Source organism: Calonectris borealis, chromosome 17, assembly GCF_964195595.1.
Source record: "Calonectris borealis chromosome 17, bCalBor7.hap1.2, whole genome shotgun sequence".
In the NCBI taxonomy this organism is placed as follows: domain Eukaryota; kingdom Metazoa; phylum Chordata; class Aves; order Procellariiformes; family Procellariidae; genus Calonectris; species Calonectris borealis.
This window is the reverse complement of record NC_134328.1, coordinates 8,891,564-8,915,240: the sequence shown is the minus strand read 5'-3', so window position 1 is coordinate 8,915,240 and position 23,677 is coordinate 8,891,564. Positions and strand designations below refer to the sequence as shown.

At 44.5% G+C, this 23,677-nt stretch overlaps 1 protein-coding gene and 1 long non-coding RNA gene across 4 annotated transcripts in view; both read left to right on the top strand.

The window, feature by feature from the left end:
• Nucleotides 1-22,579, top strand: part of LOC142089701 (ubiquitin-conjugating enzyme E2 variant 1) — a 45,964-nt gene extending 23,385 nt beyond the window's left edge. The window contains exons 1-4 of one of the 3 annotated variants that reach the window (XM_075166485.1): nt 3,971-4,036; nt 15,639-15,787; nt 19,206-19,331; nt 19,720-22,579. In XM_075166485.1, coding sequence (XP_075022586.1) covers nt 4,021-4,036; nt 15,639-15,787; nt 19,206-19,331; nt 19,720-19,866 — 438 coding nt within the window. In that variant the 5' untranslated portion in view covers nt 3,971-4,020 and the 3' untranslated portion in view covers nt 19,867-22,579. Of the gene's footprint in view, nt 1-3,970; nt 4,043-15,638; nt 15,788-19,205; nt 19,332-19,719 lie in introns of those variants that run through there. The other 2 variants (XM_075166484.1, XM_075166481.1) reach the window with 2 other exon arrangements.
• On the top strand, nt 4,311-10,602 carry LOC142089702 (uncharacterized). Its single transcript, XR_012676271.1, has 2 exons — nt 4,311-8,259; nt 8,582-10,602. It is a non-coding gene; the product is annotated as an uncharacterized LOC142089702 (long non-coding RNA).
• Nucleotides 22,580-23,677: the final 1,098 nt, after the last annotated feature.

The window sequence follows — 23,677 nt, the reverse complement described above, 5'->3', positions numbered from 1 at the left end:
TTATCCCCTTTTTCTCCATCAAAAGCCTTGGCGAAGGTGGCCATGTATAAGAACACACCATGTATAAGAGCACAGAGCAGCGGGGGGAGCAGCCAGCGGGTTGCAGGCTTGATTAGGGAAGATTGTTGCAAGCTGGTAAGTGTTTTGTTAATTATTGCCTACTTCTCCCAGATCTGGGTGTTTAAGAGCTTTGATTCTGTGCCAAACCTGTTGGCTCAAAGTTGTTCCTAGAACTCATTTTATCTCTACTTGTTTTGATTTCCAGGCACTGATTGTTCAGCTTTAAATTAAAAAATTGAGATGTGAATATAAATTTGGGTGGGAAGAAAAGTAACTTCCGCTATCGTGGAAGTCATTGTGGCGATCATTACTCTGAATCAGTGAAGTTAGATCCGTTAATATTTGCTATTTGTGGCTGAAACTTTTTAAATTTCTTTGGCATAACAGGTGTGATGGGTGTTGAACTGAATATATGCTGAATACTGGTGAGGTGAGGATGCAAACTACCATGTGTCCAGAGCAAAGAATGCTTCTCCTTCCTCTTACCTTCCAGTGTGAGTGTCCTGCAGTTTTAGAGGTGTAGGAATGCTTAGGGAACAACATCTATTGCTGTGAGTACAAAGAACTGCAGTAGTTATTTCTGCCATCTTGACAAAAGTTTAAATTTACGCCTGCTTCTACCTTGAGACTCCCATAATCCATATTCTAACAGATCTGTAGCCCTTGGTTGTCTGTCCCTTCTGCCCTGATCCCTTTCGTCCCTAATCCCTCACCCTCGATCCCAGTTTGAGTTAAGTAAACCAGTGTCAAAGCCCAGTACAGAACTGGCTGAATGCTCAGGACTCCTGTGTAAAACAGCCTTAAGCGCCAAGTCCTTTGAGAGCTCATCTCGTACTGCAAATTTAAATGCCACGTGAACAGCGGTACAGTGTGTATAACAAACGGATTTGAAGCACATAAATTACTACAATTTGTACTTCAAGAGTGCTGTTAAAGGCAAGTGCTGTTGCCCAAACCTCTCTCAGCCACTTGATCTATAGTCTTACTGGAAACAAATCTGAGCTACTAATACTGGTGGCTGCTGGGACTATCTTGCTTAATTATGAGAAACTGGGACAGCAGTTAATCTCTGGATGCTGTTTTACATGCTGATGCTGTGCTCGACTCCTGAGGCAGCTCTCGCTCAGCGCGACTCAACGCGTCCGACGTCGCAGGGTCTCCCAGGGCCCCGTACTCATGTCACTGCGCGCAAGGCAATGTCCGGGGGCACGGCCTGTGAGGAAGTTCTAGTTTCGTAATCCTTAATCTTTCCCTCCCTGCTGTGGGTTGAGGTGTATCTTAAAGCTTCCTACTCCTTGGAGGAGAGTTAATGAATACCTGTATGAATTGGCTTGTTCTTTGGTCTTCAGTTGGTTTCTAGAAACTCTTCCACCCATTTAAAGTAGTGGATGCTTCCGTAAAATCAATACGACAATTCTGGAGCAAAAGGCTATGTGGATCCTCCTTAACAGATGTAATCTGGCTTAAGATAAATTTGTCTTAAGTTGATTAGGAAGAGATTAAAGCTAAAGCAGAATAAGGCACTCCTTTTAAACTCCACAGAGATGGCCTGCATTTCAGTTTAACTAAATGCTTCTAAAAGCCATTGGATTTCAGTCTGTCACTTCCACAGAAAGATGTGGTCACTCTCCTGCTCCCTGGACCCTCAGGAGCAGGTCTTTCAGGCCTTCAACTTCTGCCAAGTCCGTGGTCGCCTCCAACAAGCCGCTGCTCGTGGCCACGCGAGGGTCTAGCAGATGTATTTCTTCATGTGTGGCTGTGGCGTTGCAGAGATCCTACAAGCAGAGCTCTCTGGGGGCTCGTTTGCAAGGGGAAGCATTGCACTGTGGTAAACTGAGGAAAATTACTGCAAAGTGCCTTAAAATCCTGCTCTACCTTTTCTTAAATCGGTCTCCAGGACAGCCTGCTGGGCTTGGGTTCGGTGTTTGCTTGGAAGTTCCCATGGACGCATTTCAAACTGCTCGGCTTTCTGATGTCTCTCGACTTCTCCAATTTTGTTTCATTTTGCTGCTGGATCAACTTGTCTGTGTTCTCTCCACGCGCCTGCTGCCTCTGTGAAATACTGGGGACAAAGAAGGAGAAACCCCTCTCAGAGTTAGCGTGTGCCGGAATAAACGTGAAGCAGTTGCACCACACCGGGAAAGGGGGGCTCTTTAAGCCAGCCTAGAGACCAGGAATGCGTTGACCGAAGTGTGTCTTTCTGGCATGTTTCTGTTCTGCACTATTAAAAAAAGCTCAAGAACTGGTCTGGCCCACAGCTGTTTGCACAAGGCAGCAGGGCCAGTGTCAGCAGACTTGCCTATATGAAATAACGCCAAACTAGGAGTTTTTGGCTCAGGTGGGGTGTCCGTGTATCTGTACCTCCTGGAACTTGACTAGCAGCAGGCTTAGAAAGTGGAAAGGGAGCTCCGGTTGGTAGGCGTTAAACTAGTCGCCCACCTTGCCCCCCCAAAGATGATCCTGGCGGAGCGAGAGGGACGCTGGCTGCCTGATAGCAAACATCGTTATCCTGGTGTGCTCAGCAGGAGCCGCACCGGGGACTCTCCTGCAGGTCCCCATCTCCTGGCCGGGTTTGCTGAGCTCCTCTGCCACCTAGCTGCTTTACTGTTGTCTTCATCTCTTGCTGCTCTCAGCCATGTCTGAAGTGCAGTACTAGAACTGAACGAGGTAAAATCCAACCAGCAAGACCAACATTGCCATTTTAAAGTAGCTTCAAAGAATAATTGACAGAACTGGTACCTTGGCTCTGTTTGCTGCTAAAAGCCGAGTATGTTGAAGTTGACTTAACTAAGTGGCTTAAAATGCAATGGGTCTCCGAAACATTTTGCTTTGTAATTGTTTCTGCAAATTTTGATATGATGTCTTGGGGCACAGTTTTTGGAATATGTGGTGCAAAACAAAGCAGAATTCATTTCCCTCTTTTTTTTCTTTTTTTCTTTCTTATTACTGTATTGACTGGAGAGGGATGAGGGAAGATGCGCTGTTGATTAAAACACAGCATTGTAGATCTTCCTGATGTTCCTTATGTCTCTGCTGGCTACAGCTCTTCTAGATTTGTATCAGCTAGTTTAGGCCTGAAAATATTTTTCATTGCCACATATCGGCCGGCAGCAACCCCCTGAAACACAGTAAGAAATATGTGGATATGCTTCATGTCCTCTGCCCTGCAGAGAGGATGTCCAGACCTTGCGCTCAGACCATGTACCCGTCTGTTGTCTGCTCTGATCCTGGACTGTAATCCCACCACACTGAAGCCCCTTAGACCCTGTTTGCATGTTCCTGCCCACCAGTGTCGGGCTGTGTGCTGCTGGAGTGGAGATTACTGCACGTCTGTAAATGTTGGAGGGCGACAAGCAAAAGGCAGCAAATTAAATTTCCCTGCTGGGTGCAGCACCGCGTCCTGGGGCTTCCCCTCGCTGAAACATAACAGGAGGAGGTTGGGGATGCAAATGCATAAACAGCATTACAAAGTGATTATGAATATTTGTAAAGCAGTAGGAGAGCTAATGCTGCTCGTGTTCTGGCCGTAATGAACATAGTTCGCCAATTATTCATATTAATTGCATTTGTGTTTTACGGGCTGTTAAATGCTTGAGAGAGTGCTGGTGTTTCAGAGTTCCCCGGAGAGCTCGCTGGGGTTGCTTTTCCCCAGGGCTGCCTGCCGGAGGCGGGGAGCGGGGCAGGGGCAGCCCGCGGAGCCGCTGCCACAGCCGGGGGGCTGGTCCCCGCTCCGGCAGCCCCCGTTCGAGCCCCCCGGGGCCCTGCCCCTCCCGGGGAGCCCGCCCGCGCGACGAGGCTCCGGCGGCGCCCTGCGCGCACCACAGAGCTCTCCGTGCCGCCGCCCCGCCCCGCCGCGGCCTTCCCTTAAGGCGCCCGCCCGCGCCGCGCCCTCGGAGCCGCACTTCCCGCGTTGCGTTGACGTCGTGGGAGGGGGCGGGGCTCCAGCGGCAGCGGCGCAAGATGGCGGCCACCACGGGTGCGGGTGAGCGGGCGCCGGGGCGGCGGGGCCGCGGGCCGGGGGGGGCCGGGCGGGGCCGCTCCTCGCCGCGGGGCAGCCACGGCCCCCGCGGGCGGCGGCGCGGCGGGCTGCCGGCGGCCGGGTGGCCCGGCTGAGTGTGTCGGGGCTGGGGAGGGGCGGCGGCGGGCGCTAGGCCGGGAGGCGCCCGGCGGAGGGGCGAGGGCGGCGGCGGCCGCGGGGGAGGGGGCGGCGGCGGTGGGGCTGGCCCGAGGGGCGCGGCCCGGAAGGGGCCCGGTGCCCGACCGGGGGCGGTGGAACCGGTCCCCGCTCCTTCGCCGCGGCTCCGGGGCGAGCCCGGCCCGGCCAGCGCCTCCCCGGGGGCTGCCGAAGGCCTGGCGGTGGGAGCGGCCCCGGCGGGGCGAGTCCGGTCCAGGGCCGGGAGAGGTGCGTGGAGTCTGCCCGGGCCCTGCGGGAAACCTGCCGCGGCTCCCTGCGAGCTGGTACCGGGAAGCGGCGCTGGCGCTGGCCGGGGCGGCGCGCTGGGCCGGGCTGCCGGGACCGGGACCCCCTGCCCGGGCCCCGCCGGGCCCGCAGCTCTTGGCTCGGTACCGAGTACGGACCTGGGGCGGGGACGCCCCGGCCGCTGACAGCCGCCTGAGCACACCCAGCGCGGCGGCTTGTGCCTGTCCCCGCAGAGCCGCCGTGCAGCGTTTTTCCTAACGAACTCCTCTTCTGGCGAGCTCTGTGTGGTCAGAGCTGACCCTCGGTTCTCTGGTCTTGGTAGTCACTGAGCCGTGACTGGAGTTACGTGGGCGAAATTAGTTGCTTTAAAAATCTTCTTCATTAATAATATCTTCCTGTTACATCAGAAGGATGTAACTTCCTTGTCAGGACGTGTATGCTTCAAGAAGTCAGTATTTTTTTTTTCCCCCCTTTAAAATTGCTCCTTGCCTGCTTTGAGTAATTAAACAAATCCTATCTTTGCATTTATCATTGCACATTAAACAAAAATACTGCAACTAGATTTTGAATGTTTTTTTTTTCTGCTGACATCCTCTAATGAACTTCAACAGATCGAATAAATTAGTTTCACTTCTGTTTAGCCAGTTTCATTTTCCTGTTTTCGTAAGTCCATATAGGGTTTCAAATGTGCCACTGTAATACTTGTTTTCACATTGCTTCCTTTGAAGTTTAAATACGACATCACCAGAAGACTGCTCTTGAAGATACAACAAAAATATTTTGGAATTCTTTTTTTATGGATAGGTCTTTATCGATGACCACTTTCAACTTTTAAGAATAACCGTCACAATGCAGATAACTCATAGTAATCAAGTTTATAAAAACACTTTTAAAATGCAGTGGATGCTGTCCTAAGAATTGTTTTGAATCTATGTTTTACAGATCTGTGTTTGAACATACGTGATTGTGAGGTGTTGGAACACTTGATTAAAATACACAAAAAATGTAGTGGAGCCCTCTTCCCACTCTTATGTCACATTATTCTGGCTATCATACTTTCTCAATAACCCTTTCAAGCTGCTGACTTTTCATTTTGTGTTTGGCTGGAAGAACAAGGCAAATATTTTTCTTTTTAAGCCAGTGCAGCTTCGTGAATTAATTGTCTGGGTGGTCACGGCAGGGTATGTGTGGAAAGGGACTTGGACTGCGGTGATAAAGTCCAAAGCTAGTCCTACTGCACAGCTTTCCTTTTGCAGCAAACAGTCTTTGTGATAAGCTGTCGTTAACCATCATCTGCTAGCCACATTGTGTCTTTTGGATGCTTCCTGTTACTTCATGGATTTCTGAAAGCTTTCTCGTTTCTGCAGTGCTGGAAGCGTGAAGCAATACGCAGCCAGGGTGATGTGAGTAGGAGCCTCAGTTTCTTATGTCTACAATGTGGGCATCTGAAAGCACTGCACTTCAGCTGCTCATGAGATCTTGTGTGTTTAACTGCTTTGGGGGCAGGGGGGGAAGAAAAAAGAAAAGAAAATCAGTGTGTGACTTCTAAACACGTGCTGCAGTAACACTAAACTTTTGCAGTAAACCCTAAATTCAGTATGGGAGAACCTTCAGATACAGACCAGCAGCTGACATTGATGGGAGCCTTGGAGCTTTGTCCAACTGTAAATCATAGGCTGCCCAGCCAGCAGTGGTCTGCGTTTCCAGGTTGCATTAGTGAAGGATGGAGATTGTCCTCTTCTGATAGACAACACCATAGTGTCCAGTTGCTGATAGTAGTGGTGGCACTGCAATGCAGTTTGTGTGGTTCCTTCTTGACACTGCACTGAAGGCGTTGCCTGGCACATACAAATAGAGCCTGGAAGTGACACTTTCTTGTTCTCCACTACTGAGGGATTTGCTGTGGGGCTTCAGGCAAGTAGCTTAGTCTTTACTCTCATGTAAAACAGATTTTGCTAGTTCTTGGTTCATGGAATCTTAATGTATTCATATTTATTTATAAAACACTTTAATATGTTTGATATCCTAAGTTTATAGTCAATCAGCAAAGGAGCTTAAACAGAGGTTGAAGATGAAAAATACTGAGCCTTTCTTTAAAAGCAGCTACTGACCCAGAGGAAGAAACAGTAGCAAATGTCCCTGTAACTTAAAAAAGTCATAGGGCTGTTCCTGGGAATTAGACAGGTAAGCCTTATATTTGTATCTAATAAAGAGGTAGAAATAATTAACGGGGGGGGAAAAAAAACCCTTATCTGCAAGAAATGTTATGATGCAAGGTCTACCAGTATCACTTATATAGAGGAGAATTCCATGTTGCTGATAACACGGGTTCCCCCCCCCCCCCCCCCCCAATTAATATGTGAGTAAAAAGATAGGGTTGACCTTAATAATTCTAATAAGGCTCTTCATAGGAGACTACAAACATCCAGACTGTAAGCATATGTCTGTCCGTCCTTCAGACTGAAATGTCACGCAGGAACGCTCAGTGGCTCGGGTACCAGAGGTGATCTAGCTGAGAAATCAAGGGTTCCTCAGAGGCTCACGTACTCCGTGGCCCTGCAGGGAAGTTGGGCTGCGTGGAGCCTGTGTTGCAGTTAGACAACTGGAGCTTGCTCCACGTTGCTGTCCTGCAGACTCCGGTATTATAATGGGTCAAAACCTGACTGTGTTGGCCTATGGAATCCTGTTTTTCTCGCTTTCATCCTGGGAAGTTTAATGACCTCATTTAAACCACTTTTCTCTCGTAGGTCTGTCTAGGGGGTCTGTTGCAGGGCTGTGGTAGACACTGCGTTTTACTACTCAGTAGTAAAATGATTTGCCCAGATTTAAGTTATTCAAAGTCAGAGGAATGTGAAGAACTCCAGAAGGACAATTCATTAGGTGAACGGGCATTATAGTACCGATATATGTGGCTTAATATTGCTAACAGAAAGACTAGCACAGATCGGTTTTAGTACGGTATATTAAAAGTATATATTTGTAATTGTTGGGGGACCCATAACATTACTGTAAACTCAAAGTTATGCTTGTGAAAAGCAAACGAGACATTACAACGCAGAAGAAACTGCATGTTGAAGGATATAGGTGTACCCTGCCTCTGCAAATGGACCGTGATATCTCCTTCGGAGTGCACTGCATACAGTAGTCATTGTTATCTCAAAATAAATATTGCCAGCCACCACTTTCTAAGTCTGTAAGAAAAATACTCAAGGGTAGGGAAAAAGTAATCGAAGAGAAACTGGGAAGATAAATTATGCCTTCTTAAACAAGATGGACCATAAGAGCACATGAAATAGCAGGTGCTAAAGGAGTTGATTGCAGAGCTTCTTTGTGTATTGTAATGGAAGGATGCAGTAGATTAAATAAAAAGGTAAAGAATTCAAAACTCTTACAAGAAGATATTCAGTTGAATCTTTTCATGTATAATGATATAAATTACATAATATATTTGAAAAATGCCATTCTGGCTGAGAACTTAAAACGATTCATTAGGGTATTAAATATGTAAGTAGGTAAGGATCATAGAAGATACAATACTGACAAATTTGTAAGGTGTATGAAGATTGGGATTTTGAGGTTGTAAGGGTGTTTTTTAACTGTTGCAAGTCAAGATGAAATTACTCTGTTTCCACCTACTGATTAGTTTGTGCACTTTCCTCCCGAGTCTGACCTGGGCCTGGCCCAGAAGCAAAGCCCGGGGCGGCGTGCATCCTGCCTCTGCCGCTCCCCGCCTGTGCCCGTCAGCTCTGGTCTTAAAGCTGGAGTCCCGTACTGAACAGGTAACTTTGCCGTAGTCTGTCGGTGTGGTGTCCTGCTCTTCAAAGCTTATCTTAAAATCGGTGAACCTGCTTGTGCATTCACCTTTCAGTGGGAGGTGTGAATTTAAGAAAACCTAGTGATACTTTGTGGGTAGAAGAGGCAGCTGGAGGAGGGTGCTCAGCTCTCGGTCAGTAACAACCGTTTCTTTTCACAACACAAAGAGGAAATGGTGGGTTTTTCCCTGGTGAGATTTAGTGTAAAGATTTTGTCCTGGGCGCTAGTTCAGGGTGACTTATTTTCTAGAGTAACTTCTAGCTGAGCTGGTAATGTTTTGCTTTTCAGCTGTGATACAAGCCACAGAATGCGTCTGGTTTTAACTCTTCTGCTGCTGGAAAGCTTTATTTGGCTTCAGACCTCAATGATACTGCCAGTCTGCCTCAGACAAATGTTTTAAAGTGATCTCTTTCCAAGTAACGTGCTTAAAGTATTGAAAGACAGAACCAGCGCTCTAGCTTACACAGAACAGAAAACACTTCAGATTGTTTCAAGTGCTCAGGAAGTTATTTTGGATCTGCAAAATATCTCAGTACCTGTCTGCATATCAGAGTGGAAATCATGACTATAAAGACGATGCAAGAAATCTAAAGTTCCTGTCTCCTGAAAGTTTTTGTGACAGTTGCTGAAAGGCTTTTGTTCAGTTTTAAATATTCCGTCACTTCAGAAACTTTATATACCGTTGTAACAAGGAATGATTTACTTATTTTTTACAATTGCAGTGCTGCAAGAGTAAGCTACCAAATTTTCAGTAGTTACAATCTCTGCAAAGAGGTGAGAAATATATTGGAAAAGATGTAATTGAGGCTGAATATCAGATACACAAAACCAAGCAACAGAAGGGGCTTTAACATATTAAGCAACAGAGGTGTTTAAAGCTATTTGATTTCAATTCACTTGAGTTACTGTAAATCAGGAACTAGTACAGAAACCAGAGTTAAAATTGGCCTGAAAGGCTAATTTGATAAGTTGCCTGTTATTGATGAAGATGTCAAGAAACGTTCAGCAAAAAGACGGTTCTCCTTTTTAGAGCCCCTAACGAGTGAAGTGCATTTTCTGTGTGCTTTGCTGAGGTCTTCAGTGCGGTATATTGGTGCTTTAATCCTGAAGAGAAATGCCTGTAATTTGATTTCACTTTAGAAAGGAAAAAGAAATGTATTCTTGAAGTTTTTGAGAGGTGTATATTTTGTTTTACTGACACTGATGAAAAAGATGCAAGAAGAGGATCTACTCTCAAAGGCATATTGTCCACCTTGTTTTACTGGTTTCACTGTGCTGTTTTCAGCTTGATAAGGATTCAGAATTTTGAATATATATATAATATATATGTATATAACTAGGGCAAATTAAAAGATTAAAAAGTATAGTCTGTCAGAAAGTGTTGGTTTTAACTGTTAGAAACATACTATGTACTTCTATGTGAATGTAAATTTAAGATCAGACTGGTAAGAGCACTCTTAAAACTATTGTAAGACACATTCAGTTGTGTATCTTTAGTAGTGCTGTGATATAAACTAAATCTGAGAGTGCTTCAAGGTCTTTAAAAGTCCAAGTTGGCATTTAACTGTCTTCCAGGAATAATTCTCTTCTTTCCTAGTGCAGAACTTTCCTTAGTGAGATTCTGATCAGACACGGTCAAACTCCTTTTGTCCTCATTTCAGCTTGCTGTCTCAGTCTTGGAACTCATAGCTTAGGGAGCAGCTGGGTTGTGAGGTGCCGTGGTGGCCAAGGCTCATCAGTACTGGTCCGCCTGGCTGCACTGGTATTAGGTGAAATTTTTGACAAGGAAAACAGAAGGTCCTGATTCTGTTTGAAGGCTGAAGAGGATGCCATTCAAAACCTAGCAGCTTCGTAACTGCAACTTTAAACTCTGTAAAGTACACGTCCTGGTTTTCTGGAAAACTCAGTCTGTGGTTTAGTTTTGTTCTCTAGTTTGCTATAAAAATATTTCGTGAACTTTTTGTAACCAGTGAACTAGTGTGTGGGGTTGAGGCTTCACAAATGCATGTTTACTGAAAGGTGAACTTTTAGAAAGACTGTACAAACCTGCGTCATTGGACATCTTACCTTGTCAGTACAGTTATAATTTAGCTTTCATAAGTTTGCTGTTGTGATTAATAGTAAATATCTCCTTTTGCTCTGAAATTTTTTTTTCAGTTCCATTTCTGGGAATATTTCTGGGCGGTCAGGCAAGCTGCGAGTGAAGCAATTATCTAGATTTTATTGTATTTTTGTATCAAATGAAGCTGCTATTTGAGAGTCATCTTGAACCATAGCGAAGGCTAAATTAAAATGCATAACCGAAGGTACTTTCGACAACCTGATTATTTTTTAATCGCCTCTTTATTTAGGTTTTTTGTGTTAAACGAAGGACTCTTAGAAAAACAGGTTTGTTTGGTTACTGCCTTGAAAGTCTCCATTGCTACACTCAAAAGATTATGCAAGGTATTTATTGGGGGGTGGGAGGATGACACGCAGTTGACTCATGGTTGTGTCAGCTGGCGCAGGACATCTAACTCTGAATCTGCCATGGTTTAACCGTAGAAGTTATTTGGCAAATACTGTCTCTGCCTAGAACAGATCAGATCACTTTCTAGGAATCTTGGTGGACAGCAAACATGATGATAATGTGTTTGCGTATGACCACAGGTGATAAAGCTTGTGTGGTTTCTGAGGTTCGGGTCCCAGCAGGATGTGGTAGCTGACCATGAGTGCTCCAGGCCATTGCAAATGAAGAGGGGATGGGGTTGGCTTAATGGCTTCGTGCATCTTTCCAGGCTGACCAGAAGGGTGAATCTGGTCTTTTATTCTCCCTTGATTAAGGGCAGGTTATTTAGAATTGACTTAAAGCATTACGACCATATAGCCATAGTCTTTTATGGGTATATGTGTGTTTTTCTTCCTGTTGAATCTCCTGAGAACGTGCCAGGGAGGGAGCTGAATGTGACTCTGAACTTTGATGTGACTCTGAACTTGCCTTCTGTAGTGGCTGAGGTGCCGGTCTTCCACGTGACACCTCTGAGCTTTAGCATAGGGATGAAACATTTTTAGAAGGCAGTGATGCTCTTGGACAGGGTGGTTCGCTGTAAAGTGACCAATCATCTCCTGTGATCATTTTGTTTTCTGTGAAGTGCATAAAAACTCGAATATATGTACTTCACTTTCACACCTCCCTTTGCCACTGGTGCTCCTGTAGCGCTCACAAGTGAGCAGTTGCTGTGGAATTAATAATAATTTATGTTAACTTCTTCCGTGTGATGGAAGCCGGTGCGTGATATGACTAGCTAGCTCTCTGTAGACCTCAGGCTTGTCAGAGAACTCTAAAATCCGGTGTGACTCTTTTATGGCTCTGATTCATGCTGAATCAGAGCAGCTGTATCTGGGGAGAGCTTGGAAATAAAGTTGCTTTCTCTTCCTGTAAGGTTGTAAAGCCAAGCCTAGCTCTGGTTGGCAAATGTCAGAATTAAGTCTGCCTTTCAGCCTTGGTTGTGGCGTCCTCGAATATATATGTGATGATGTAATTTTTAATTACATGATCACTTAATTTTCTTCACGCAGGATTCCTGCCTCACTCGGTGAACAGGGTGCGTGATGCTCAGAGGAGGGGTAGACAAGCAGTATTTTTGGTTTCTTTCTCTGGTCTGTGTCTGCTTACCATAAAGCTGATTCCTCCTAGGTTATTTGTTTTGGTCTAAGTAAGTATCAGTAAATTATCTTTGCACCACTGATAAATATGAAGTGGTATTATCAAGTACTGAAGTACGGAGACTGGGATGATGCTTGTTAAGCATCGTGATGTTGTGGTCCAGAATAGAGAGAGTTTTTTGGCAAGAGACGCATTCGAGGCAGAGCTTCGGCTTATTGCATCTGTGAGCAGGGAGAGGCTCAGGTTGGGTTTCTAATAATAGCCGCGGACGGTTTCCTCTGCCGCATCACCTGCGTTGTCGAAGAGCTGCTGTGTCAGTCCAAAGGGTGGAGTTCCAGAAGGACCTTTTGTTTGCCTTTTGTTTGTCCTTCTTCCCTGGCTGTTTCTTTCCCGGGGCGCCGGCAGGCAGGGCTGAAGCCCAGACAGCAGCTTCAGGCATCGCACAGCCGTGAGTCATTCCCCATCACCAGCTCTCCCGTGCATCCGCTGCAGCAAAAATAGTGAAATAGGTAGTGTGTGTGTAAGTAAAGGTGGCACCTTGTCCTTCAACTCGTACTCCATCTGTTTCTCTTGTCCCCCAGCTCTCTTATCCCCTGTGTTGGAGCTAGACTGCTCTCTCCTCTGCTTCCCCTAACTACAGCATGGAGAGCATTGGGAATGTAGTTAAAAATGGGGTGGCTAATCTGTCATGATTCAGGTATGAACCGCTTGAACCTTCATACGCCCGAGGTACACAAGATACATACTTCATACTTTTAAGGCTTACTGGGAGGGGAAACGCGGCAAGTTTTTGTGCAGGGGAAGTGACAGCGGTCCCCAAGAGGTCCTGTTACCACCGAGGGTTTGGGGCTCGGTTAATCTTACGGCGATGGCTTCACCAGCCCCAACTGACTCATTTCCTTTCGCAGCCGAAGATTTGTATTACTCAGCAGCCATGGTAACAGCACGGTCTCGCTGGGGGTTGAAGATGTAGATTTGGCATGGAGTTGTATTTGAATCGTGCTCAGCAGCCCCCGTACGTGTGGTTTGGTATCGCCAGTGCAGGTCTGGCGTCTTCTGACACCGCTTTTCTGACTCCGGGTTTCTCTTCATACTGTTGCTACAGCTGTGTTACTTAATCACGTTTTCCCAGGATATTCTTGAACATGATTATGTGAGATGTGTATCAAACTGGCCAACAAACTAATTCCTTTAGTAATTTGCTTTTTTGGTTTCTTTTATGCGTGCTTTGTAGTGAACGAAATTTGGGCAACTCTGGTTCCGCAGCAAAATCATCACTGACGTTTCGTTTCTTTACGTCATTAATATATTTAAAAGGGGTTTTAAAGCTACCAGAGTTATTCAATTTTAAGCACTGCTACATTTCACAATGCCTTAGATCCTCTGTATTTTCCACATTGCCAAGCAGCTACAGAGATGATTTTCAAAGCCCTTGGTCCCTTTCTGATGTCCTCAGGGTTCGGTGCCCTGGCCACGCTGGAAGCGGTTGCTTCTGACCGAGAAGTTTGCTGGGTTCACTTTACACACTGAAAGGCTGATTCCCCGTTCTCTTTCTGCTCTACTAAATAAGTGACAGTGAAGAAGGGGATTAATTGTGATTTTCTGTTGTTATGTGCTGGTGAATAATTAACTTTATACTATTGGCAGGGGAAAAAACCTCCAAACTGCAAATCCAACCTTTTTGTATGTCAGCTGAAAATAACTTTATTAAGTATATCCTGGCAGTAATTTTCTTGCTGTTGGAGAGGTACCTGGAAGGATGTGGTGGGTTGAGCCCGGCTGGACGCCAGCTGCCCACCAAAGCCGCTCCATTACTCCCCTCCTCAGCTGGACAGGGGCAGAAAAAATACGACTAAAGGCTCGTGGGTTGAGATCAGGACAGGGAGAGGTCATTCACCAATTACTGTCATGGGCAAAACAGACTCAACTTGGGGAAAATTAGTTTAATTTATTACCAATCAAATCAGAGTAGGGTAGTGAGAAAATAAAAACTAAATGTTAAAACACCTTCCCTCTCCCCTCCCTTCTTCCCGGGCTCAACTTCACTCTCAAATTCTCTACCTCCTCCCCCCACAGCGGCGCAGGGGGACGGGGAATGGGGGTTGCGGTCAGCTCATCACACGGTGTCTCTGCTGCTCCTTCCTCCTCAGGGGGAGGACTCCTCACACTCCTCCCCTGCTCCAGCGTGGGGTCCCTCCCACAGGAGACACTCCTCCATGAAGTTCTCCAACATGGGTCCTTCCCATGGGCTGCAGTTCATGAACTGCTCCAGCGTGGGTCCTTTCCGTGGGGTGCAGTCCGTCAGGAACAGACTGCTCCAGCGTGGGTCCCCCGTGGGGTCTCAAGTCCTGCCAGCAAACCTGCTCCAGCCTGGGCTTCTCTCTCCACGGGGCCACAGGTCCTGCCAGGAGCCTGCTCCAGCATGGCCTTCCCAGGGGGTCACAGCCTCCTTCGGGCATCCACCTGCTCCGGCGTGGGGTCCTCCACGGGCTGCAGGTGGATATCTGCTCCACCATGGACCTCCATGGGCTGCAGGGGGACAGCCTGCCTCACCATGGTCTTCACCACGGGCTGCAGGGGAATCTCTGCTCCGGCGCCTGGAGCACCTCCTCCCCCTCCTTCACTGACCTTGGTGTCTGCAGAGTTGTTTCTCTCACATATTCTCACTCCTCTCTTCTCACTGCTGCTGATGTTGTGCAGGTTTTTTTTCCCTTTCTCAAATATGTTATCCCAGAGGCGCTACCACCGTCGCTGATGGGCTTGACCTTGGCCAGCAGCGGGTCCGTCTTGGAGCCGGCTGGCGTTGGCCCTGTTGGACTTGGGGGAAGCTTATATAGCAGCTTCTCGCAGAAGCCACCCCAGTACCCCCCTGCTACCAAAACCTTGCAAACCCAATACAAAAGAGAAGTCGTGGCTTAGAGTGCGTTTATGTTTTGTGATGACTGAGGTATGGATACCTTGGAGAAGAATGAGTAATTAAGTCCCCTGTGGCCTGGGTTCAAGATCCTTCTTTGCCATGGACTTAGTGTGTGACCTTGGATATGTCACCTAAGCTCTCTATGCCATTGTTTTCCATTAATGTAATGGGGATAAGAAAATTTCCCTGTTTTGCTGTGTGTTTTGAGGATAAATGTGCCAGCAGTTAAGTAGTGCTGAAATTCCTTGGTGGTGGAGGTCATAAGTACAAGGGATGCTATTGCTGCTGACAAAGCCCACTTAAATTAACTTCAGATTAACCTACTAATGTTATGAAAGAGCTTTATTTGCTTTGAATGGTATTTTTAAAAGCTCTGAGTGAGTTGAGTGATGTCAAGCCTCTCGTGGTGTCATTTTATAGAATCTGCTAAATTTTTATACTATAAATCATATAGACAAGTGCTAATTAGAGCTCCATAATACCGAGTGTATCTCTGAATGGACAGAGATTTCCTTTCATTTTACTGCCTGCCCTAAAATCTGACCTGTCAGCCTTCTAGCATGTTTAATTGTGGATACCTTGATTTTGCTTGTAAAATCCAAGCTAAATATGGGGATATCTTTTTTATAGTGTTGAAATACTGTCATTCAAAAAATAGTGGTATTTTTATGTTTTTACCCAAAATGTTTTCTGTAGAATGACCAACAGAATCAGTGAAATTACTCTAGTTTTATTTCTTTACTAGATTTCTCGACTCAAAATATTTTTCTGATTGTTTACAGGAGTAAAAGTTCCTCGTAATTTTCGTCTGTTGGAAGAACTTGAAGAAGGTCAGAAAGGAGTAGGTGATGGAACAGTTAGCTGGGGCCTTGAAGATGATGAAGATATGACACTTACAAGATGGACAGGAATGATTATTGGGCCTCCAAGAGTAAGTGTCCGCTTAAATATTAAAATAGTACTGTTACTTTTTTTTCCTTCCCCCTTTTCTTCCCTTAATCTAACCACTGAAGTAGAAAACAAACAAAACACAAATAAGTGAAAAAAACACTTTAGCAAGTGATTTGTGTTGAAGGTTCAAGTTCCGTATAAAATGGGTTTCATGTATCAATATGTCTTTTTGCTTATAATTTGGAATATTTTTAGTGCCTTTCTCTGGTTAGTTCTGTTACATGTCTGCTTTATATTTACAGATTCATTAAGACATAACTTTTGAGATTCCAGGATTCTAGTATCCTGTACTCTTGAATACAGCAAGGTTTAAAATCCTTCGGCTAGTGAGATTACATATGGAGCTAATGTAGGTAAAACGTGGATATTCTGTTCAGTACTGCTAGTCTTCCTGCTGTTTCTTGTTGAGTTTATGGGTTGGTTTTTATTGCAGCAGTACTGACTTGCTCTTGTAGAGGTTCAGCTAACTCGGGAAACTCAAATTTTAATGAATTCAATTTCTTTGAATGTTCTCTCCCAAAGTAGCTTCTCACAATTCTACTGGTCTTTGTGGTAGTACTGTTGCGTTCTCTCTCTCTTCTCCCCCCAAACCCTACTAAACTGTGGGTTTCCACTCTGGTAATGAATTTGAGGACTTAATTGTGCATTGTATGTATGCATGTATTCTAAACCCAAAACTTGTCTGTTGTCTCCAGTTTCACTGTGTATCTCTGTTCTGTTTCCTTACTGCCCTTACCATGAAGTGCAAGTAGCTGATTCTCCTTTCTGCAATAGTAGATCTTGTCTTCTATATCTGGCCTCAGTATCACTTCTCAATAATTCCAGTGTTCTCAATCTATTATATGGAAACCCTTACAGACCTTTAATCGTGCTACTGCCCTATGTGTTTCCATTCTATCAGTTGCCTTTTCTGACACACGATGAGGTTGTATAAGAATTTATATTATAATGGCATTGCACGTGCAGTATTTTCTATCTCATCCAGAAGTGTTGTTTACTTTCTGTCTGCCATTGTTAACATCTCCCCATTCGTGATCGTTTTGTTTGTTTATGATATAGCCAAATCATTTTCTAGAACAGCATTTGATTTTAGAACATTAGGAGAGTGTTAATGAGCCCGCATTAAGACTGTGAAGAAAGCTCACTGTGTGCATACACTTTATGGAAAATTTAAGCAACCTTGAAATCTAATTTAGAAAATTAAATAGAAACTGAAGTGTGCAAACAGGCATATGCTGACTTGTCAGCAGTGATAGAAATTTGTAGTTCATGTCACACTGCTAACCAAGGGTGGAGGGCTATCGCAGAAGATGATTCAGCTGTGCCTCTTTTGTCTTTCTGACACACTTAGGAATATAGATTTTTTCCAAAAGTGTCTTGACTTCTTTTGAGCTTATTGCTTGAAAGCGACAGGCAGTATTGAGAGAGATTCTGGGAACTTTCAGTCATTCTTGTTTGCGAAGTGGCTGTTCTGCTTTTAGCACTGTTCATACTCAGTTATATTATTAGCATTTTTTTTCTTAATAGAATGTGGGAATACTAGCTCTGGAAAAAAACTTTAAAATCCTATTTCCTTCTGGGTAGAAAGCAGTCACGCTTGTAGCAGGTGGAAGAATCTTACGCTGGGCATCCCGGAGAGAAAAATGAACCGTGGTGCAGAGTTAGATATGTGCTGCTGCTCTGAGTGTCCCTGCTACCATACATGGAAGCATGCTTCTCCTTCCCAGACTTTGTGCGGATGGTTTCGCAGCCAGTGATTCATCTTGTTTATACAAGCTATTTAAAAACTGTGGCACTGTCAAAACTTCAGCTTTAGCTGCACGTATTTTATATTTGCTATAGACATGTGCACGGTCAAAGCTTACCATTCACTGGTCTTAACGTGGTGCAGTTATTTGCAAAGACCCTAAAAACCTGCACGAACCTCTGGGCTGTTCGTTGCTCTGTGCGCAGGGCATGCTCAGGGACTCGATCAGGAAACCTGGGCAGTCCGAGCAGAGCTGCCTGACTTTTTTTCCCCAAAACTTTGTGACAGCATTCAGTTCGTCACTGCCCTGGCTGGACATCTGAAAGGCTGTCTGGCCGAGGCGCTGGAGGGGTGACTGAGAGGTACCACTGCCAGCCAGCACCGGCCAGGTGCTGGTCCTGCCGTGGGTGGCTGCAGGCTGGTTTAAAGCCACTTCATTTGCACAGACGAGAATCAGCTGAATTGGGAAGTCAGTTCTTATATTTTTGGTAGTGGTTTACATCAAAACGCTCATTAATATAAGGGAAATATTAAGGTGTTCAGGGGCAACAATAGGCCCTTGAAAGGGATTGCGTGGGGTTTTATATTGAGAAGTTTTTGTATGTTGGGCAGCTGTTCTTGAGATGCTGGTGCAGCCGTGGCGCTCTGCTGCAGCCGGAGCGGGAGCTGCTGGCTGCTGCTGGGCTTCTGCACTCACACATTCGCCTGGATTTTTGCTCATGGTCACTGCCTTCTGAGTTTAATGTTCATTGCAATGTTGAAGGTGCAGGAAATTGTGTCAGAAGCTCTAAATCTGGAGAGCTTGTCTGCCTAGACTTCCCCATGATGATCCTGTTCCTGTTGTATACTTCTGCCGGCTGCCTGCATTGCCCAGCTTAGCTAGAGCTCTGTGCCGGGCTGCACCAGATCAGCACATCAAAAATAGTTATTCTCAGGATGCAGAACAACATTAACTGTCTTTTAATTAATTTTAAATATTGAAGAATCAACATAGCCTTGTTACATTTGTCTCTTTTCTATACCCGTTGATTGGTTAGTTAAAAATTAATGATCCAGGATTTTTCTCTATTAGCTGTTAAGTACAACAGAGTGTTACTGCTGTGGAGACAAAGTGATAATGCTGTTTGGGATCAGGACGTACTTTGCAATGTGTTGAATCTTGGAGCGTTCCCCTTTCTGAGAACTGGCAGATTGGTTTACGACCAAAGAATATTTTTCAAGTGCAGTTCTAGGACAGGCTGACTTTAGATACTTGCCTAAGCTAAAGCTGTGGCTTCAATTTCAAGGTAGTGTGTCTGATTAGTAAACTGATAAAACAAAGCTGGTTTACAAAGATTGGTTGAAAAGTAGGTATCTGAGCTATATGATGATTAAAAGAATCATTTCAGTTGGTGAATGGGAAGCAATGCGAGTTTCGTTCCGTATATGAAAATTTGATGCTTGAAAGACCAGTAGAATTTATTACCCTGAAGACATAACATTTGATACTCTGAATATTATAAAATGAACCCAAAACAGAGGTAGCTAGCATAGTATATAAATGGCTGCCCTTACGTTCAGTAGTTCGCATGTCCCTAAAGTAACCACTGTTTTAACCAAATGCTTGTTGAACTGCCTGATGTAATTGTTCCCCCCTTTCTTTTCCCCTCAGACAATTTATGAAAACAGAATATACAGCCTTAAAATAGAATGTGGGCCTAAGTATCCAGAAGCACCTCCATTTGTAAGATTTGTAACAAAAATTAATATGAATGGAGTAAATAGTTCTAATGGAGTGGTAAGTTTTTGGTTTTTATTCATTTTAACGTGGTTTTCATGTGCAGCTTCGGATTAATGCTTTGTTTATGCTTGCAACTTGCTTAACTATTGCTTGCTGGTGCCATTTTCTTTGAGTAGAAGGAAAGGGGGGTAGAAGGGAAGTATACGAGCCAAGTATGTTCTGAAATCAAAACGTGGAATTTACTTTTCCTGCCCTTTTGCAACTCACAAATCGTTGCATCGCGCGGGGATTTATTATGCTTTTAGGAAACCACTTGCTTGCTTTTGCTTTCTTTGGTTTCTCCCGCTCAGATTCCTTATAGGATCTTTAGTTGGAGGGTGTGTGGGGGAGTTAAGTGTATCAAACGTATCAATTCTGACAGGAATGGTATTTTTGTCTATTTTAGGTGGACCCCAGAGCCATATCAGTCCTAGCAAAATGGCAGAATTCTTATAGTATCAAAGTTGTTCTGCAAGAGCTTCGGCGTCTAATGATGTCTAAAGAAAATATGAAACTTCCTCAGCCACCTGAAGGACAATGTTACAGCAATTAATTAAAAAAAAAAAAACAAAAAACAAAAAACATGCCCCCCTTATTCAATTTAAGCTGTCTTCATTTTCCACAGTAGTAAATTTTCTAGATGCATCTTGTAGACCTCAAAATACTGGAAAGGAAGTTCCCATTCAAAGGAAGTTTTTCTTGAGATACTGTAAATGATACTAATTTTTTTTCATTTGAAATATAAGTTGTGCTATAACAAATAATCCTGTCGTGTAACCACTGTCCACATAGCTGAACTTCTGGTATCAGGAAAAGTCTATTTAAATTTATTACTGTCAAGACCAGTGTGGCACATCTAACTTAACTGTGAAAGCATACATCCCACAATCACCTTGCTGTGTGTCTGGCCTGGGTTTTTTTTTTCTTTTTCTGTCTTTTGCAATAGAGTCGAAGCTCAGGGCTATTTATTAGAGTAGACACAAAGGTCTTTGCTTCCAGGACTACACTGGGCTTTATGGACTACTAATGGGGATGTGTGCTAACCTCAGTCATCCCTCCCTTTGTGCTATCTCTAGTAAAGGCTGAATGTGACTGTGGTCGTTTTTGGTTTTTTATTATTTTTTTTAATGCCCTGATAATTTGGGGCAAGCTTTCCTTCTTCCCTTTGGCCAAGGCATAGATTGTATTTCTCTTCCTGGTCTCCCTCACCAGTGACATGGGCTTTGGGTGAGGGATTCAGGGTTCTTTTAATCTCTTTCCTCTTCCCCTCTTTTTAGTGGGGGTGCTGCTTTCTTTTTGCCCCTCTTTGTGACTCTTCTGACCCCTGGCCAGCAGGGGTAAGCGCTGGGGCAATAACTTGACCTGTTCCCTCCTGCTTATCATTTTGGTTTTGCGACAAATTTAGTCTTCACCAGCCTGGGAAACAAGAGTATCTATTCTGCTCGCAAACTTGGATTTTCCCTGTCCCTCCAGCACTGCTGCCACACCGCCAAGCTGGCCACGGCTGATGTTATTAGATAGGCTTTTGACGTGGTGAAAAGAGCAGTAATTTACCAGGATTGCCGTAATCTTCTGCTGCCAAACTTTAATGGGGAAGCTCTGCACGTAGAGATTCTGAACACACACTCCAGCTCAAATAGTTGTATTTTGGTGCTTTGGATTGACCCAAGAATGTTAATTAAGGAAATGTTGCACTTATGTTTGGCCCTTCTAAAGATCTGACGACTACAGACAAATCAAATCAGTGTAGTAGATTTTATTAGGGTTCTGTAAGTCTTAGAAGAGAAATCTCTTCAGTGAAGATTTTGGGGAAGCGGTGCATACAGCAGATTAAGGACCTTTATTGGCTTTGCATCCTGGCAAATCACTGCCTTTTCTGGTTTACTGTTTCAGACCACTAACTGCTGAAATGTGGATGCAAGCTTACATACAACCAACCTAGTGTGTCCTAAGTTTTATGAAAAATTCAGTGTTTGTGTAAAAAAAGAAAAAAAAAAAAAGAAAAAAAGAGAAAAAAGTAAAAATAAACACATTTTAAAGCAGCAGCTATCAAGTCAATGAATAATTGATGTTTCCATTAACTCTTTTGAGGAGAATATTAGTTGTAAGGATTTAACATCCTCTGTAATTCAAGTTTAACATAACAGTATTCCATAAGCAGCCTTTTTATTGTATCAGACCATTGCCTGATTTTAATATAATAAAAAGTGTGCATTAATATTAGAAGGCTTTAATTGTATTTATGTTTAGAATTTTGATCCCTTATGGAATTCTTGATTTGTTGGAAGTATCTTCCTACAGATCACATCCAGCTAACAGTATGTAAACTGGTGGCGAAAGGCAATTGTCTTTATCCAGCTGCTGCTGCTGTGCCAAGGAGAATCTTTAGTTTTAGTTTAAACCTCAGACTCCCAGAGACTTGGCAGTTGGTAACGTTACGTGATGCTAAGGAACTGCTGAAATGAATTTCTAGATACATGCGCTGCCTGAAGGTGCTCTGTCATTGCAATGATCTTTGTGTGCTGTAGTCCTGAGGAAATCAAATCCCTGTACAGTTGCATGTTACGCTGTCTGTCAAGTTCAAGGAGAACTTCGCAACCTGAAATTTTACCTGTTTTCCCTCAAATAATGAAGTGTAAAAAGCTGACCTTCTCTCCAAATCTGCATAAAAACGGGGCTGTGAAATTTTGGCCTTTTCCAAGTGTCTCCACTTCCGAGGATTGCCAGAAGGTACTCGTGCATTCACTTCAGCGTTGTGGTGAAACAAGGTTCTTCCTGGGTTAGGAATGAAAAAGGGAATGACCTTTTGTGAAACTTTGTGAAACTTGCTGCTGGCTTCTAGCCTGGAATACTGCTCAGTCCTTTGGTAGCTTGGAGGGTGTCTGTGAAGACAATGCGACTATTACTTTGTCAGCATCGTGTGTGTGTGTTTATTTAAAATAGCTTGGTATCTAAAGATGTTAAATGGGAATCGGAACAATGCTTGATAATTATAGCGTGCTGCTTGATTATCTCTGTTTTTTCAGAGCTGTTGTAAGAGTGCCCTTGCCCTGTTCAGGAGGATATGGTTGGTGCATGTTTGGGGCCTCCCCCAACCTTCGTACTTCAAGAAACGATTTTAAAACCTTGAAACTGTCTGTTTTGCTTTGCAAGTTGTACAGGTTAGAGCATTCCACCCTGACCTGGGCCGTGCTCCGCCGGGAGCTGTGCTGGCAAGAGCCATGTGTTAACAACATTTGCCATACGGAGTTGGGTGGTGTTTTTTTTTTTTAAAAAAAAAAGGGGGGGTTCACTGTAAATTTTCTCACCGGGGAGTTGCACTCTTGGAACACGGCAGTGCTCCGGTGCACTGCTGTTCCGCTCTCAACCAAGTAGGAGCGGTATGGAAGAATAACGCCCTAAGAGTCAGCTGCCATTGAATCTACGTGTTGTAGCTTTGTCGGTGTACGCGACCTACGAACTACGTAGTGGAAGAGACCGGTCATCCACAGCCTGGTTGCTTGTTTATGCTTCCGAAATGAGGTGGGAAAACAAAACCATGTCTTACCTGTATTTATCCTAACTCTGGCAGTGTAAAGGCAAAGCGTTTAGTTGATCCCCGCTGACCCTCCTGAACCAGTGTCTCTTAAGAGAAAGATGTGAAGGGATAATAAATAAGTGGATTGGCCGTAAAATAAATGCTGTTCCTTGGGGCAGGTGCTGCTGGAGGTGGCTGAAGCGGTGCAGGGGGGAGGCTGGTTTGAGCGGGCGGTCGCATGCGGCTGCCCTTGCTGCTTCCTGCAGAAGTTATATGAGCCATCTTGTACCAAATGGGCTGGGCGCTTCCAATAAAACCTCACCTGCCAGTGCTTTCCCTGGATGGGGAGTGAGGTTTTGGCTCGGCTCGTGGTGTGAAGACGGTAGAGGGAGCTAGCAAGCTTTACAAGGCTTGGGTCCGAGTAAGGTGCAAATGCTGCTCAATTTAAATTTTAAGCCCTCTTGTGGGAACCACTTTTCATATTTATCCTGAATCAATTTCAATTTTAAAAGCCTGTTTATCACGACTTTCTCACTGTACAGGCATTAACTTGCTAGGGGGAAAACCAGCACTGCAGTGCGATTTTAATTGTTAATAAAGACTAATTGTTGTTTGCTTCTTGCTTTGTTGTAATGAAGTCTGTGTCTGTACGTAGGGAGTATATGCTTAAATATGCCTTTTCTGTACTCTTACAACTTCTTGCAGTGCTTAAAAACTTAACTTGCAGTGCTTTAAAACTTAACTTTCTTCCACTATCATTAGAGTAATAATTTTTCAGCCAAAAAGTGTCATTGGCCGCTGTGTGAGACGCCAGTGCTGTCTGTGGTTCACCCTAGAGTCGTACAAG